The sequence below is a fragment of the Bombus pascuorum genome, chromosome 5 (genome assembly GCF_905332965.1).
Source record: "Bombus pascuorum chromosome 5, iyBomPasc1.1, whole genome shotgun sequence".
Classification (NCBI taxonomy): Eukaryota; Metazoa; Arthropoda; class Insecta; order Hymenoptera; family Apidae; genus Bombus; species Bombus pascuorum.
Window position 1 is genome coordinate 4,495,149 of NC_083492.1, and position 18,648 is coordinate 4,513,796.

An 18,648-nucleotide genomic window follows, 5' to 3' on the forward strand; every position below is an offset into this window, starting at 1 on the left:
AGGAGAATATTAGAAACAGAAGGAAATTATATACAGAGAAATCATAGAAAATGATTACGGAAACGTGTTACAGACATGTCTGTGACCGAGGCGAGATATATTGGGCACGAAACGTGCCGGGAAAGTATAAAATGTCTGGAAGCTTGTTCTCACCCTTTCTCCTCTTCCCGACAATCCCCGCAACTTTCACTACGTATGGTTAACCCAGCTTGTAATATATCGCCTACTTGTTCCACGTACAACATCAACCCCCTTGTCTCTAACATGTGTATAATCCTGCGGTTTATCAGTCTGCTGCTCCCCGATTCATATCCCCGAGGCTATCTTGCGAACAAACTATGATATTTCACACAGCTTCTATCACTTGCTGACTACTTGTGATAGATTAGCTGTTATATTTTTTTGACATATTCTTTTTCTTCCTCAAATTTTGCATTTTCCTTGCTTTTTCGAGTTCTCGTGATCGAAATATTTTGAATAACTCCACGAGAATTTTTATCTCCTTGTAAATGATGGAGTAGTTTATATTCGATAGGACAAAGTATTTTCATACTTGCACGCGGTTTTTATAATTTATATAATTTTTATCTTCGTATATTGGTCAGATATTATCGCGTTAATGGTATGTCGTTAAAAATGTAAACTGTACTTAATAAAATAAACCGATATATAATTATTCAAGTGATTCCATAAAACAGAATTAATCAGGTTATTGATTATGTCTTACGATTAGCAAATTCTGTAAATTGCTGTTCAGAATATCAAATATAATATTTCATTTGATATTTAATTTTGAATGGAGTTGTATGTATATACATATCGTCCTTGTACTCATAATGATGGAATCATCTAGATTAATTTATCCATTCTGCTGTCAATATACTTTTACACTTCAGATATAAGCTATTACAAGTAACAAATGGATATGGTAATCGTAACTGGAAAGAAGTTGTCATAATTCCATTTTATTCTCCCCTGTGACGAATTGCATTTACCTTGATTGAAGTATTTATGCCATGACTATGTTTTACGGATGAGACACACATGTGCTTCGTCATCATGATTCAGAATCGTAAAAATAATTCTATCAGGGGATGACAGAGATCGTCCAAGTTGTTCCAGTTACTTTAAAATCACGCCCAAATATGAAGTCATGCTTACAATCTGAATAATAAACTGAGAGTTACAATTAGCAACAGACCTTCGATACAAACATTGTAAGTCAATCATTTTCGGTGAATATAAAATATAAATTCTGTTCAACTTTATCAAAACACATTTATTTTTCAACACAAATCTGTTGTCCAAACTTTCTAAATAATTTAAATGAACTTCAAAGCGAAGTTCCAAGAAATACTTTATATTTATATTCGACTTCAGCACTAAAATATTAAAAACTAATTTATTTAATCTAAAGGAAGAACCGATTTCGCATCAACATATTTTATTTATATGGCCATAATAATTTTTATCAGAAAAGAGTCATCACGACAGTTCCGATATTCCGAAATGTTCATTTCTAAAAACTAAATGCTCCTTGAACTATTCTCTCTAACGTACGTCAAAACATGTTCGTCAAAAAGATCAATTTTTATAAATCATCCACACGAACCTACCTATTCGATCGACCCAAAAAGTCGATGGAAACAATCGCACTTACATTTCCAATTTCCGGGAATCGATTATCCAGCAAAAAGCAGGTCAATTCGACACGAAATTCTTAGTACGTCACCGCTCTCACGGCCATTAAAATGCAACAGGAATCCACGAGTGGAATCGATTAGCCGACACACGCCGCATGTAAATTCAGCTTAAGCCGTGACTGATCGATGAGTCATGCCGAATTATTGGACCCCATTGCGATTACGAAGTATGTGAGATTCGATCGACGCCCACATCCGGCACTCACCAAAGAAAAAACAACGAAATTCGAGGCACATCGTGTCGTAAAACGTTTCATCGGGCCAATCCTTTGCGCAACCTCTTCCTTTCTGTTCCAGCCGATCCCTTTTATTTCGCGCTTTGCTCGGTAAAATTTGTTAGCGAACGAGCTTCAAATTAATGAACGCTCTAGTTTTCAGTGACAGATACGAAAATACCAAAGTGATCGTGTAACATGAATCTCAAAACGTTCTTATTTGTTAAAGTAGATTCATCATCTGTCGTGAATCCGGAAATAACGTGCTACGAGATTAAGTATTACTCAACGCGAAGGATAGCTGACCTGAAAAAGTCGCGCCGAATAAACTTCCGTAAGTTGTGGGACAGCTTTTAAAAAGATGCTTCAGTGGTCGCTCAAAGTAACGTAGGGTAATGGATATTTATAGTGATGCAATTTTCCAGAGGAATTTGGTTCGGAAAGCACTTTCGGATATTAATGTGCGTGAGACGTTACTGAACGTGGATCTACAATATTTCATAATAAAAGATAATAATGTTAAATGTAGTCACTGCGTGTGGTCTTAATATGCATATTGATCATATCAAAATTATTAGAGGATTCGTTAAATGTAACCTTTTACGAGCATAACTGGAAAGAATATTAGTTGTAAGAACATTATTTTAGCGCATTCCCGCATGATCTCCCCTTGTCGCTGAAAAGAAACTGTCACTGTTAGTTCGTCTCCGATTTTTAACTGACCTTGTTTCTGCTCATAAATTTTAATCCAGCCGACCGCGACGTCTCATTTATTTCTAAAGAATTACGCTATCAATCGTAACCGCTACGGCATCTGACGTGTTCCGCTATTCCTCATAATGTTCAGCTCGATATTTTTTCCCTATTTGCCTGTTGAAGATCTAAGTTCTGTTTTACAAATTTGAAAACTTTTTAATTGAAGAATTCTAGACTTCAAATAACTTTTTTGATAGAAGTATAGCGATATAAGATGAAATTCTTAAGCTCATCGTTACTCTTATGTGATTATACTTCTATGAATTTGATATCCTAATAATTTATAATAGTCAGAAATTCTTCTGTTGAAAGATAAGTAATATAACAAATTTACACGTTATTTCTGAAGGGAATTATAAACATTTCGTAATATTGAAACTGAGTCTGAACATACGTATAGTTTATTCATCTAAAAAATACTAATAAATATTATTAGCTCTATTTTTTTTAACAATACAACTGAAATGACATATTTATGAACGATATTCATCATTATCAAATCTTGTGGCAAAAAGAATGTTTTACATCCGAGACCAATTTAATAATTTAATGAAATGGCAGATATATTCTTTTCGATTAAGAGATATTTATACTTCGAGTCATCACTGTCTTTTTAACGCATTATTTCTCTTGAGTATGAAAATGTAATCGAGGAATCGAATCGAAAATGTAATGTAGAGAGCGTGCCGGAGAAGAAGAAGTAAGGATTTTCTTTACGATCGGAACAACTGTCGAGCTGGTCGTGTAAACTAAAACATTTTCGATGCAAATTTGTAATATTTCAGTTCCTTATTCGCGACATTCTCAGGAAGCAATTCTCCTCGCTGTTTCCTAAGGTAAACAGACCGACAATAAAACAGTTTTGAACGCTTCGTCTGCCAGACAACGGAGAACCATGCTTCATATTTTTTTACTACCGTGTCACTAAATTTCGTACCATTTTTCGGTAACAATTCGGCAAAATTTTAAATTTAAATATTTGTGAGAAAAAATATTATGTACAATTGCGCCAAATAAAGTAGCATATATGTATTTTGTTTTATTCTTAGAAAAGATTAGACGTAATGGATAGAACAAATAGGTTCAACGATTATCTTTAGTCTAACTTGCAGTCTATCATCAGAAGGAATATTGACTATCTTTGAGGATGTAGAATGCCATTGAATTTAATTTCAATCGGTCAAACTCTCACAGCGATAAATCAACGTGGACGATGCTCCTCTAGTAATTTATCTATTTCGTGTCCATATTCTACTGTTTCGCTGAAATGTACGCTGGAAAGATAATTAAACCAATAGCAGTAAATTTCTATTTGCACGGTTCCTGAAACGCATCCAAGTATATTCATTATCTTGTTGCAAGAACAATTTCATGGAAAGATGAATGAACCACAATGAATTCTCGGATCGTTTCTTTCTTTTCGTTACGACGACCAATGCAATTGCACGTGGAATTAGTTTCCAGCTTATCGAATAAATGTATTACAAATAAAAACTAAACAATTATCTGTATTTTCTCTAGAAGAAAAAAAAAGAAAAAGGAATTATTCACGATCCTATTATGCAGTACTAGTGAAACTATCTTTTATCATAAAAGAATATCTACATTTACGTTGGTCAATATTTTAAAATAGCAGTAGTATCATTAAAAAAAAGAATTTTTCGATATAATTAGCGTAATCTTTTGCTATTATTCCTTACGTTTCGATGTAGCTTAAAACATAAACTAATATCATTCATTCTAACAATAGTATTTTTATTCTATTGCTGTAATTTATGATATTTTCAATTACGTCTATATTTCTTTGATAAATCCCTAAATTTTATCAGAAGTTCCACAATAATTGTAAAAAATTAGTCGTTATAATTAAATATTCTCAATTATCGTTTTAAAACAGTAGGGAAGAAAGATGAAACTGAATGGCAATTGGGTCTGACCAATGAATCGTCGTTAAATATTGACGAGGCAATGATGCAAAAAGTAACCGTTCACCATGGAAGGTGGAAGAAGAGAGGCGGATACAAATGAGGCTATGGGGATGAGAGTTATCTCGCATCCTGTGGGAGCTATTCGTCCCTTTTCACCCCGCTTTCCTATACTATAACACCACCGACATAGCCGACCTACCCTCTTTGCATCCGCCCCTGATAAGAGAACCGGAAACTCACCGAGCGGCTGAGTCTTTCGAGCTTCCGGATAACGCGATGCTTCTTGCGTTCGTGGATTATCGACTTCGGATTGTCTTCGAGACAGTTCCTTAGAATTGTGTCTATGCATCGCCGCAAAATCGCTTGGGAAATTAAAGTATGAATGCGAATCGTTCATAATCTTAAATTATCGTTGAAATGATTTTGAGCATTGCGATTGTTTTCTTGATACAGATAGCGTGTTGCGTATTCAAATTTTGTAATTAGCTATTTGGAAATTTAATAAATGTTAACGACAAGTTAAGAAACTAAATCTATTTTAGTTAAAAAAAAATATGGTATTTCAACCATAAACTAATTTCAAAATATTTCCTCAAACGTTAATATAACGTGTAGGTTTCTTTAATTATTTAAAAAACTTGTTAAAAATCTACTAAAATTTCATATATATATATATGCATATATATTATACTATATATTTTTTTATTTATTTATTTATTGTTGAAGAAATACTCGTACAATAATACGATACTTTTACATTTAGTAAAAAGATATTTAAAACATGGAATGATATCGATTTAAGTGGAAACATCACCGTGACACGTCCTTTTTTACAAACTTCCTTCAATATCTTGAAGAAAGGAATATTTGTTTCGCTTTTAATATATTTGTCGATACAATGACAGTATAGGAAAAATGAAAGAATCGACAAATTATTTCTTAACGATTCAACCGTGATTCCTCGATTTTATAACGACTGATCAGAATAATATGGAATGCCGGAAACGAAATGAAGGTCTGTATAAAAACGATTCGCCGGAATGAAATATCTGCTGAATCTGAGAAGCGACTCTTCGGGTTATGAAATTCTTAAAGGAGGAAATAAAGATATGCTGATGATCATAAAACCATTTCAAGATATTAGGGCTTTGTAATCACGATTCAAGCAAGATTTTTATTAAATCCTTCTTCGGGAATCTCCATTCTTCTTCGAAACTTGCTTCGCATTACTGCTAATATTTTACCTCACTTCATGAAAAATGGAAAATTGCTCGGAAATATGAAATAGTTTCGTGAAAATTTACAACACCATAAAATTGTTACAATCCTGTATTTATCATACTTTCCCTTAATAGAATTGCTATTACAAATTATTCTTAAAGCGTTCACATTATACTGCAGCGTTAAAAAGTGAGAATTATTTAAAGAAAATTCATGTATGATACAGGATAAAAGAATATTATTTTGATATTATCATCTTATGGACGAACAGATAATCTGAAATAATCGAATTTGTCGTTGTTACTTTCACAATATAAGGGTAACTTAAAAATCCAAAAATAAAGATTCTAACTTCATGTTACATCAACTTCAACGAGATGGTCCATAGAGAATGGGTGGACGATTTGTTTTTACGAGTGACCGACCTCACTTAAGTAAGAAAGAAGTCCGCGGGTTCGGAAAGAATCACTGCACTTTCCACATTCGACGGAAGAAATTCGAGCTATAACTGAATTCAAAGGAGCTATCAGTACGACAAACAAACTGTTCATACTTTACATGTATTTGATGAAGTTTTGGTATCAACATGAAATACAGTGTAAATAAAACAAACCACTTCAACTTCCTTTTTAACTTTGTCCTTTCCATTAATATTTCTCTTACTTCTCTATATTTATATTAACTGTCCCTTAAATATTTATTTCAAGAACCAGCTTGATCCTAAAATTAAACCGACAATCGCTAACAATTCCTAATAAATATAATTTCCTAATAAGTATTATTAATCGATAAAAACAAGAAGCTATTGCAGTAAGAAAGAAAAGGATATGAATATTAAAACAACACAGACGAAAAGTGACTTACTGAAAAATGTAAAGCGATTGAAACAGAAACCGACGAAATTTCGTTCAGCTTGTTGCGGACAATTCGCGAATAGCTTTGTAACGAAGCATTGCTCACGTAAAACGAATAACGTTGGAAGTTCGCGAGAAAGATTGGTAAAAAACCCGCTGAATATTCTTGAGAAGTCCTCGACGAGTGAAGAGCCCTCCTGAGAATTTTGTACCACGGATCGTCATAGTAGACGACGTCTGGAAGGGCAGAGAGGGACAAATGGTCCTCGAATCTCTGAATCACCAACCCCCGAGTCGGCCCATTATCGTTGAATGAACTGACACTTACCTTTTTTCTCGTTGAAAAAGTCCGCGTTGACGCGCGTCACACAGAACAGGACGAATATCAACCACTGCAATCTGAAATTAAATGTTCCGATGTTACTTTATTTCGTATTTGAAATAATTAATTAACCCATTTGCATCCTGCGACTGTCTTTTATCACCAAACGCGGATTATTACGCGCGCTGCGACTGCTTTTTTTTTTTATTTCCATTTTAATCTAAATAATTCTTTTCTAAATAAACAATTTTTACTTTTTTCCTCTGTTATAAAGAATGTAGGATGCGATGTTTGCGAAGTAACACTGTCTACCAATCGTTTTGAACAGTAAATTTTCGATAAACTCCATGAAGAATTCGGATCTCATTTACTGCACCTACGACCGACTGCGCGTGGTGATAGGGACCAATCCTCTTAATTAGAGCCATTATGCAAATGGGTTAAAAATGTAATAGATATCGATATAGTGTGATAATCAAATTTTCTTCCGATTTATACGTTTATGCTTTTCTTTCTTTAAATGCATGATACGAATGTTATAATGAAATCTGTATGTTGGATAATTCTTGTATAACGCAGTAATGTTGATTCCAGGATAAAATAAAATTCCAGTGATATTTATATGGGAATTGTAAAAACAATACAGATAAATGACGAATAGGTAAATCTAATTGTTTTTTAGGCTGAAAAGTAACTAATGCGAAGTCCATTTTAAAATATTCTGATTACAATTAAAATTAAAGACGAAGATGTTAACGAAGGAATACTGATAGCAACTTGACCAATTCCATCTACTTACAGAGAGACTTAAATTAATATGCACGACATTTACTAAGATTGGAAGAAATAAAGTTACACTTTCTTTCAATATAGAAACACAAACTAACTAAAAAAATCCAACTTTCCTAACAATCCTTTTCAACTACTCTTTCTTGTTAAAGTTCTTCTACGTTCTACGTATACATAACTCTCTTTGACATAAGAATAATATATTACATTATTCCTAAGCTACTCTATATCTATGCTATCTTTAAAACATGGCAAACACAAAATTCCCTTTTCCACTGAAATATCATTTCTAGATACGCGAAAAACTTCTTGATAGTCCTGTTACGATATCCTTCGTATCATTCCAATATTCTGAGTATCGATCATTACTCGGTTTTCCTGTATTTAGATACAAGCATTTCCGACATAGAGCTAAATGCACAGGTAAAAACAGATGTGGAGATATGGTGAAATGAAAAACCGAAACGATAGCGATTAAAACGGGGCTAAATGGGGGCTGTAACGATTGCATAGGAAGAGATACGCGATCTGGTGAAAGAAAGGCGCGAGATTAGCGCAAAAACGATTCGAAATGTTAGCGTTGTTCCAGAGTAAAACAATAAAGTCCGTCTCTTGAGACTGAAAGCGGGGGCGGATGATACGGACGCCGGAAAATTGGGTTCGCTGAAACGTGTTTCGTTAATGCGATCTCTTACGGAAAAAGCAAGTCTTCAAAAGGTGTTGAAAATCTGCTCCGTGAAAATGGCTACTGTATACAACGAACTTATTCAGCGTAAGTACCCCTTGCAAAAAGGAAATCCACCTTTTATGAAATGTTCTACATATCTTGACGGCTCTTTTAAGATAAATAAGTGTTGCGTTAAAATTGTATACACGAGGGTTGTTCTTTCTTATTACGTATGTTACAACAGCGTTAAGGGCGTGGCGATATTTTACTAACACATGGAAGTGTGAAAGGTATAACTGTGAGTTAAAACGGGACAAAGATTATAACAATCGCGTTAAAGTAAATAATGTAACAACAATTTATAAAATATAGTTCCAAATCTTCGGTTTTAAAAGAGAAGAAAATCTCAGAGATAAGAAAGCAGAGTCTCAAAGGGTATGAAAAAGGTCTCCGAAGCTTAGATCGAAAAATCAGCATCTTCCGAGGTAAAAGATTCCACGGATAAAAGACTAGCAAAAGTAGAACAAAATCAAAAACGATGGACACGAAACTGCTTAAAACCTTAGGTTTAATAATGACTGACTCGAGAAAGAAAATATTGAAATTTTTTATTATTAATTACTTGTAATTAAAATCTAACTATTGTTCTATTCTATGCTGTAATAAACTTAGTAGGAATCTAAGCTCTTTATGGGATGTATAACTCTTTTTTTAGCAAATCCCCGAGCAATCATTTTCCAAACCAAATGGACGTTGAAATTTATTACGAACTCTTTTATGGTACGAGCAAGCGAAGAGATTTTTCTTGTCAGCAGAAAAATCTACGCATATCCATAGAAATACATAAAAGTGGCGGATAAAACGATCGTAACATCGAATGACGCGACGTCTATGTATGCTACTGTAGGTACGACTGTATGCGCGTCAACCTACAGACGATTTCTCACGTGTCGAGGTTAGTGTAACACGAGGAATTCGTTGCAAGAGTGTGGACACGCATTTGCATCAGTCGGCGAAAGGCGATTGCGGGCGTTTGGCAGCAACCGTCGATCATGAATCACGATCGAGGACTATAGCCTTGCGTAACGCTTGCAACCGTCCCACGTATACGGCCGTGCCCGCGGATTTCGATTTCCGTTTGTCAAGGTCGTTGCACTTTGATGCTATAACGGAATTCGATTGAGATAAACGAATTTGAAAAAGCTTCGGTAAGTTATCAAACTCATTGGTTTATGACGACATTTAAACGATCGACGAGGAATGATGAAAAATATAAAATACTCAAAGTTGTCGCACTCCGTTTTTATAGCTTTAAAATGGAATTCGGGTAAAATACAGTATAAAATATAAATAATATCCTACAGAAATAATAAAAAAAAAAATAAGAATGTTAAGTTTGTAACGCGAGTCTATGGAAAATTGTTTTCAATATCGAAAATTATATTATGCTTCAACAGTTGTTTCAGATATTTTTTCTTTCCTTTCTAAGCGATGTAGGAAATGTGTTTCGGAACATTTACTGAAATGCACATGCATACGCTTTAATAGGATAATGGGATAGCTCTTTTAAATTCACGCAATGGCGATTCGCAATGGGTGGAATGAAAATGAAAAAAGAATATTGCTAACATCGAGCAAATTCTTCGCCAAGGATAAGGGAAAACAGTTACACACTTCAAGGCAGAAAAAAGTAACATTCTAATTTAATAACGCAGTAGAGTAATCTAAAAATGATTGCAAATATTTCTAAAACTAATAACTAACATAGAGAGATCTCTATGAGGTATACTTTTATGTCGAATTGATAAGATATTTCGTATTTCTAAAATCTGTATGAAAAATTTGAACTAATAAAGAAAGTTACTCGTTGCTCGCTGTACTTATTCATATAATACAATTTATTCAACGTATAATAGAATGTATGATTCGTAACGTTGCCATTCGACCGACAGTATCTACTTTGATAAAAGCATATTGAGCACAAATGAAAGAATGAGCTTTTATTGACCGTACATATCGGGATTTTATTGGTAGAACTGCATATATGATATTTTGTAAACAAATATGTGATTAATAATAAATGTGACTTGCTCGATAAGTGGAAAAAATGTCTTGTTTTGCGTGTACAAAAAAGTGAAAGAATAAATCAAAAAACAACTTTTCTTCTTCAAAATGACCATAATGAATTGTAGCAGACGTTACAACAAGATGAAGAAAATTTAATTTTCATTAAATCATAATTTACGTCCCGATATAATTAATAAAGAAATATTTAATTTTGATTTAATAAACAATATTATTCAAATAATGGAATAATGAACAGTGACTCAAAGTTGTTTATTAAAGTAATAAAAAGAAATCAAGACAATTTCGTCGCTGATGATGCAACATAAAACTCGTAATTAAGATAAAAGAAGAAAATTAATGAAACCAGTTAGAGGGAGATGAAGAATTTTTATCTTTAAAAGCTCATAAATTATTCGTATTAAAAGATAGTTGGTCGTCGTCGATTAAGATCTTCACTTTTATTTTTATTACAACAGGCCGGCTGCTTTGAAAGATTCATCTTTTTAAACGGATGACATCATCAAGCAAGAAATTTCTTAGGGAAAAGGCAAATAAATCTCAATCCAACGGAAACGTACCATAAAGAAAGAAAAAGAAAAATACCGCAACGATAACAGTTGTAATTTGTAATAACGAATAAGAAATAACGAAATCACAAAGCAGAAATATGTAAGTATATGTCTGTGTAACTTCTACAAGGAAAGAAGTTCAGTCCGTATTTTATTGCTCAACTCTTGTTTCAATTTGATGTCCTTTGGCGGTCTTTTTTAAATCATAATAAGTAACACTTGAAAATAAATGAACGACACATTTTGTCTTTAATTAATGCAATGAAAAAAATATAATTATCATTTTCCCCATCGCAATAGTATCCACCGTCTAATTAAACATATTTGATCCAACAAAGGGTTATAAAAATAAGACAATTCAATTATTTTTGGATCATCCTAAAGAAACGCTCATTTAATAGCAACTTCACGCGCACATTAAATCAAGCAATTACTCAACATCTCGCAGAATGTTAGCAGGAAGATTGCAAAAATTCCATGAAGCGATTTAAATTTCTCAATTCGGTCGCGGGGCGGTAAAGCTGTCTCACGGGGGCGAGGTTAACATCGAGAAATGAAAATACGGACGCTACCATCGTTCGCTGTAATGTCGAGGAATGACGACACTCCATTAACCTAGTGGCCCAAGGAACGATATAAAGCGGAATTAAAAGAACGGGGAAAGCCTCAATGAGATCCAGAGACACGTGTAGCAGGTGGAATAATTAAGCGTGGAACTCGAGTGGCGACGTCGTCGACGACAACGACGACGCCCAAGTGGTGCTCGTTAATGAACCGATGCACCAGAGACGGTTGAAGAGCCGACAAAATTCTGGGGAAACTTCGGCAAACAAAGGATCCGTACCTTCCATTCTTTGGAGTGACGACGCCGGATAACCAATTTCACATTTACAATCTGATGTCACAGGAAGGAAACGTCGTTTGGCTTTAATTCAGATGTTTCAGGAAATTATGCGGTTAATTACTGCCTTTTCTCGAATTCTTCTTTATCGCGCTAGTATAAATACTTTAATATCTTTAACGGGTTAAGATCAAATTTTTGATGCCTTTCTATACGATTCTTTTTATTTTAAAAAATTTAAAAGTAATATTCTTCGCAAATTAGTAATTTCTACGAAATGTATATGTACCAGCACTAAATACATATCTCGTAGGTATTCTATGTACATTTGCAATTTTGTATTAAAAATTATTAACAATCGTCACTGCAGTGCCAATAAAATTTCTCAAGACGATTCGTATAATATAAATAATATATTCGTAGAAAGTTTTTATAAGTATTCGAATACTTTTGTGAGCTATTGCAATGTCTAAAACGACCTCCAATTGATAAGAACAATCTTATCTTATTTCTTATCACCTATGTAAAGCAAGAAATCAAGCATCCTTGAGAGATGAAATCCAACGCATCCTCTCGCATAGTCATTATAAAGTTATACCGCGAAAATTTGTCCGAATCATACCACTCTAGAGATACCGTGCTATCTACAGAATGCTCGTATATTTTTTTCGACGTTCTCCCCATTAAGTTCGCCTTGTACTCTGTCGAATTTCCCCCGACGCTTTAATTAACAGCGTCGTATATCATTGCGCGTACGCGGAAGGGAACGATGCTGGTTTGTATTTCATCGAGCTTTTGCGATCGATGACACATGGTCCAGCGAATCTCGAGGAGCCATGACTAGATGACGAATGGCGAAAAATAAAGAAGTTAATTTATTCCTGTCCCGAAAACCGAAAGTAAGATCACAAATCTCTCGTGGTTATAGTGCCAAAGGGAAACCGAAGAAGAGATTTGTACACTTAATGAAAACATTTTTATTTTTGGCTTCCAACACGGTCCAAGAATTCGCGCAGACTTTCGATATGTTTACGAGCCTTCCTGGAATGTTTGACACGTGCGTGAGAAACATATGAAGTAGTAAGGCGACGAAAGAAGAGCTTCTTCTTCAATGTATGTACTACAGAGATCGTGAAATTGATTTTTTTTTTTTTCTCTCTTTGTAATATTCAGATTAAGAAGAGAATTTAATCTGTTAACGTACGATTTCATTTGCAATTTTTTCTCACTCAATTTATCGAAATCTGCTTTTTAACAGTGTGGTTGTAAAATAAAATTCCAAGTATTTGTTTAATAATCTTCTTGTCGCTATTTCTTTCTCCATCTAGATTTTACAATGTCATGAAGTTTCAAAAAAATATTTATAGTAAACAATTATTTCTTTGGATAAAAGTGGAGGTTTATGAAAATTTAGATTATTATTACAATATAAATGCGAAGGTAGAAAATATAGGAAAAAGAACTCTCACAAGATACATTTTAATCTATCAAAGAGACGAAGCAACAAAATTGAATAGCTTATAGTTCATAAATTCAAAATTATTAGCAGTATCTTGTCTCTTCCCTTTTATTGCATTCTTACGACTTAATCTTCCACTTCATGTAGTACATAGAAATGTAATCGATGTACCTACAACCTGTCTACCGCTGTAATATCGTACAAGCAATACCGACGTTATAGAGTCAACAAACCGATAACGCTGCTTTATGGTGATGATATTACTATCGGATAGACCAACTGTCTATACAGAACGAATTTATTATAATTAGAGTCGACAGAGCTGCAGGTGTCCGATAAAACCATTCGGCGCTTCACGAAATTGCGATTCCCCATTTGAATTGCGAATCATCTACAAAACTGTCAGCTACAGATTCGAACTGAGAGTTAGTAAAAATGAAAATTACAATATTTTCTATTTTAATTGTAAAATACAAGAGAAAAACATAAACGCAAGTGGGAAATACAAAAAACACGTTCACTAATATTTTACTTAAAAGACATTTTGCCCATGACATGAAATTTTTGTATAAAAATGAATGTTTGTGTTTTTCTGTATTAATACAGAAGCTTAAGCTCGTTATCACACAGAAATTATATTTTATTTTCGATTACAACAAAAACCAACCTCTATCCAAGAAGCTATCGCAACAAAACTACGTCTTTCCTATCCAATCGTTACTCACAATCTAAAAATTCTCAGTCGATATTTAATCTTGATCAAAATGTAAGAATTCTCATTCAATCCCAATTCCTGAGTAAAACCTAAAGGGTGTAATTCAATCTGAAACTTTAACCGAGCCTTAAAAATTCTCATTAAGACCCTGTTGCCGGCCAAACCCCAAAAATTTAACATAAAACGAAATGTGTTCAAAGCATTACGTGGACAAAGGAAAATCGCAATTTCGTTGAATTCAACGTTAGGAAGCGGAACTTTAATCTCGGTCTCGTAAGAGGCGATAATTCAACCATGGTCGTGGCTGAACAACGTCCTCCAGTCCCTTAAGCCATCTCTGGCACGTCGCTATCTATAAACCGACGTTTAGGACCACGTGCCTCTGGCGATACGCGGTCAAGATGATCCTGACGCTTGCCTGAACGTCGCTCGTAAAGATTCACGACAGAAATGGTTCGTGTCCGTATTGACGAACGGACGAAGCGATGAGCAACGTGCAGATCCGCTCGTAAAGAACGTTCAACCGTGTCGACTAACGCGATATAAATCATAAAATCGCGTTAGGCGAAAATACATCGCGATAATGCTTCAAAAGGAATATGCGATGCGCCGTTTATAGTCGCTAAATAAACGGGAATTTATTTGACTTAAAATCTCAGCCCTCTTCACTCCGTGCGCAATAGCTTTATGCTACGGACAAAATGCTTTATGTCTGTTTAATTCCAAAGCTATTAGGAACAAAGGGGACTGAGCTTAGGAACGGATAGTTTGATGAGGAGTAATTACAAATGGTTGTACAACTCGATTTTGTAGGTCTGTTCCAAAATTTGTGTATGTAGCTGTTGGGTGAAATTGTGCGAGTCATCTATGATTTTATTCGAAAGAAAATTATGTTGAAATTAGGGGAACAAATTGTAGACAATAGGTGAACAAGAGTTCTTTATGTATTTTATAATACTAATACTATAATAATAATAATTTACTTATAGAAGGTGATATAGAGAATATTGTATATTATGATGAAGAATAATATAAAGAATACTATATTTTTTTAAGATAATACGGAGAAGGTGTTTTTCAATTCCTGTTTTCAGAATTTCGATACTCCGTATAATTAAATTTTTCATTAAGTTTTGCATAAATATATTGGAAAAATGGATACAAAGTTTCTTGATGTTAAATTGTAAAAGGAATACTTTATGTGTCTTCTACACTTTGACAATCTTATCTTTAAAGCACAGAGTTCTAAATGTATCAAGGAAATGGTAATATATAACAGAATATATAAAAGAGATGTAGCTTTAGCTAGAGATAGAACCTTTAGCTAATTTTTTTTTAAATAAATCTGTTGGAACTTCCATAGTATAGAAAATGCAATTATAGCAAGACGTGCTGTAACTTACGGTAACTTAATCTTCCGTGACTGATAGGAAATATGCATACCTGGTCAAACTTCAGCTGACAACGTTAAGTTGCTCAATTCAAATAGCGCAACTATCATCTATTTAACTTGTTAAAGTAACTTTCCTAAACTAGCTTTCAGTCAGTGATAAGCGTTTATACAAGATTCTATATAGAACACGTTATGTTTTTATAAGCAAAGAGACCCGATACATAAAAACGTAAAAATACTTCTACGACATTGCATCGGTTAACGGAATCGATTAATTTTTCAACTGTGCCAACTTTCCTCTTGCTGTCATTTACACACATACATAGATTATCCAAGCGTTTCTTAAAAATCAATTTCATCCCGTTTTATGCTAATATTTTTTACTATTTTATACTTCGTTATAGAATCTCTCATCTCTAATTTTATAATTAAACCCCACTCCTTTGAAGGTAAACAGATATTCGAATATTTTTGTACACCTTCTGATACTTTCCTCTTTGCACGATGTTACAAAAGGTTTGATTCTTCGGTAAATTATTTCTGTTCCATTAAGTTCTTAAGTCCGCACGAAACAAAGATTAAAATAACTCGGTATTTAAACGTAGGCTGAACCTTTCAGTATAAGTCTTCGCGAGACACGCGACACAGACGCTTTTAATCGCCGTTGGTTTACACGCGCGTGTCTTTTCATGCATCTCCACTCATTAACCCTGTCCAGGAGCACATGGTGTAATTCACACATAAGGAGGAAAAGGAACATCGACAGAGTTCATCGATCGGAGCTTGTTGCTCCGGCTTTAAACCCCAAACGACAACGTCCTACAACGTTCAAGGGAAAACTGCCAACTATTCCGCCCGAGAATTTTCATCTCGTTTTTCTTTCTTTAGATCGGACTGTGTCAGACAACCTGCCCGGTTACGCCAGTATTACATCCTAAGATTAGCCACGGTGCACACTTGGGAAATGCCATTCAGGATTTACGAGGAATTATGCAATGGCAATCCCTTTTTTTGTTTTTTGGAAGAATGGAATGAACAAATAGAAAAATAGACACCAAGACATATCATCAGACTGCGGATACACTTGTGAGAAATTTAAAGATCCAAATATGCATAGAATGCATATATGTATATAAAAATATGTAAAATATTCAAAGTACAATACTCGTATTATTTTTCGGATGGAACATATTTCCATTTGGATTCTATTTTTAGTGTAATTATTATTTTCGTGAACACAGAGACCTCTCTCTTTCTCTCTCTCTCTCTCTCTCTTTCTCTTTTAGTTTTAACTGAAATGAGTTTTAGGAGGTTTTTATAAATATCGAAGAATTTTTTTATAGAATTGGTAGAACGTTTAAAGGGTGAAATAGTTTTTGAATTGGAATAGTTCTCGCGTAATTACTGCAGAAGCATTTGATATAAAATTATTCATTCACATTCTTTGAATGAAAATTACACATCGAACGTGAAATTTTAGGAAAATGAAAGTTTCATTTCATATGGTTCTTCGTTAAGTCCTTTGCTTTACATCAGGTCCTTTACATTGATAGGAAAGTAAAGGAAGTTCATATTTAATTTTTAATCTGAATTTTTAAAAAATCCTCTTATATTTGATTCTCTTATATTGTTCATGTCTATTTGTATAAAAAGAACTTTATCCACAAACTTAATGAAGTTGTAAAGGCAAAATTAACATTTTTTATTTATGTGAAATTTCCTTATTTTATTATATCTATTTCTCATTTTAAGCAACCTAGATATTCGTAAAGATTTTCAAGAAACAGCAAGAACTAAACCATACCATTAGATTCGATTACTTTAATTTATTACACTTCGTAAAACCCGTGTCCTAATATTATTATATCAGTTACAGCTCAGAAGCAGGTTCTATACTTTTGAAATAAAAATAGAGAAGTATTATTTTGTAATTTTTAAGCAACCAAGAGTGTCCACTACCGAAGACAAAATAAATTCATCTCGTAAAGTTTCAAGAATCGTATCATTTTATGACTATGCGTAGCAAGAATGCAATTTATATTCGTGTCTTACGGCTTCTACTGTCTCATTTTAACAAATAATGCAAATTGCCCAAGATGCCAGTAACTTCTTACTGCAATCGACTTCTTTATTACTTTCCGGATACATATTCCTTTGATGTTTGTCTTTTACAGTAAGCTGAATCTATCTCTCGAAATCGATGAATAAATTCAACTTAATATATTTTTAAATCGTTGAATCAATGTAATAAAAGATGTATGACAATATGAAATATCTACTTAAAGACCAGGAGTTGTTGTAACACCGGCTGAACTGTAACTAGAATGTCGTGAAACGATATTTTCTTATTAGATGGGTATACAGTCTTATTATAATGCTATAAAAGAAAATGGAACTCAGCAAGGTAACAAGAAAATGGAAGGAAAATCCTAATATGCCAAAGTACTTGAATCTCATGGTAATTACTTTCTTTAACCACTTTGAAATTTTACGAGATCCATGAAATCAACTAGAAGAAGATTTTTCTATGTGGAAATAAATGATCTAAAAATATATTAGCTGCTATTTAAATTTAATAAAATAGCGATAAACTATAGAGAAAATAGTATAAAATAGGTATAGTATAATAAACTACGCAAAGATCTGAAGATGAAACTCACTAAAATTATTGCATTTCTAATTAGTAAGAGCAGACACATTGATCTATAAAAGTATATTTTTCTTTGTATTTACTATTAGATTGATACTCATGACTATATTCATTAAATTAAAAATGGCATACCGGAGAAAGCATTTCTATTTGTTCAACGCCACAACTAATATTACATATTAAACGAAACAGCCGTTCCTTCTCACAGTCATTTCCATTTTAACGGAGTTTTAATTAAATTCCATATTAATTGAGCCGTTACAATGCATTATCGTTTTACCCACCAGAGGAACACCATGCGGAATGCCGCGATAAAAATTGCAAGAATATTTATTTACGAAATATAAAAGCGTTGATACATGCAATCTAAACAAAATTCAACGCGACTTTTATTCTTAATAAATTAACATCCTTCGATCCGAAAAATTTTTACTGCATGGTAAAACAGATGACAATTCCATGAGATAAAAAGAAACTTGATGTTAATCACCGGTTCACC

At 33.6% G+C, this 18,648-nt stretch overlaps 1 protein-coding gene across 7 annotated transcripts in view; it reads right to left on the reverse strand.

The window, feature by feature from the left end:
- The window catches only part of LOC132906645 (collagen alpha-1(XVIII) chain), a 348,851-nt gene that overhangs the window by 319,624 nt on the left and 10,579 nt on the right, over positions 1-18,648 (reverse strand). For all 7 annotated transcript variants that reach the window (XM_060959006.1, XM_060959002.1, XM_060959000.1 and 4 more), the window contains exon 3: positions 7,006-7,076. In XM_060959006.1, coding sequence (XP_060814989.1) covers positions 7,006-7,076 — 71 coding nt within the window. The remainder of the gene's footprint in view (positions 1-7,005; positions 7,077-18,648) is intronic.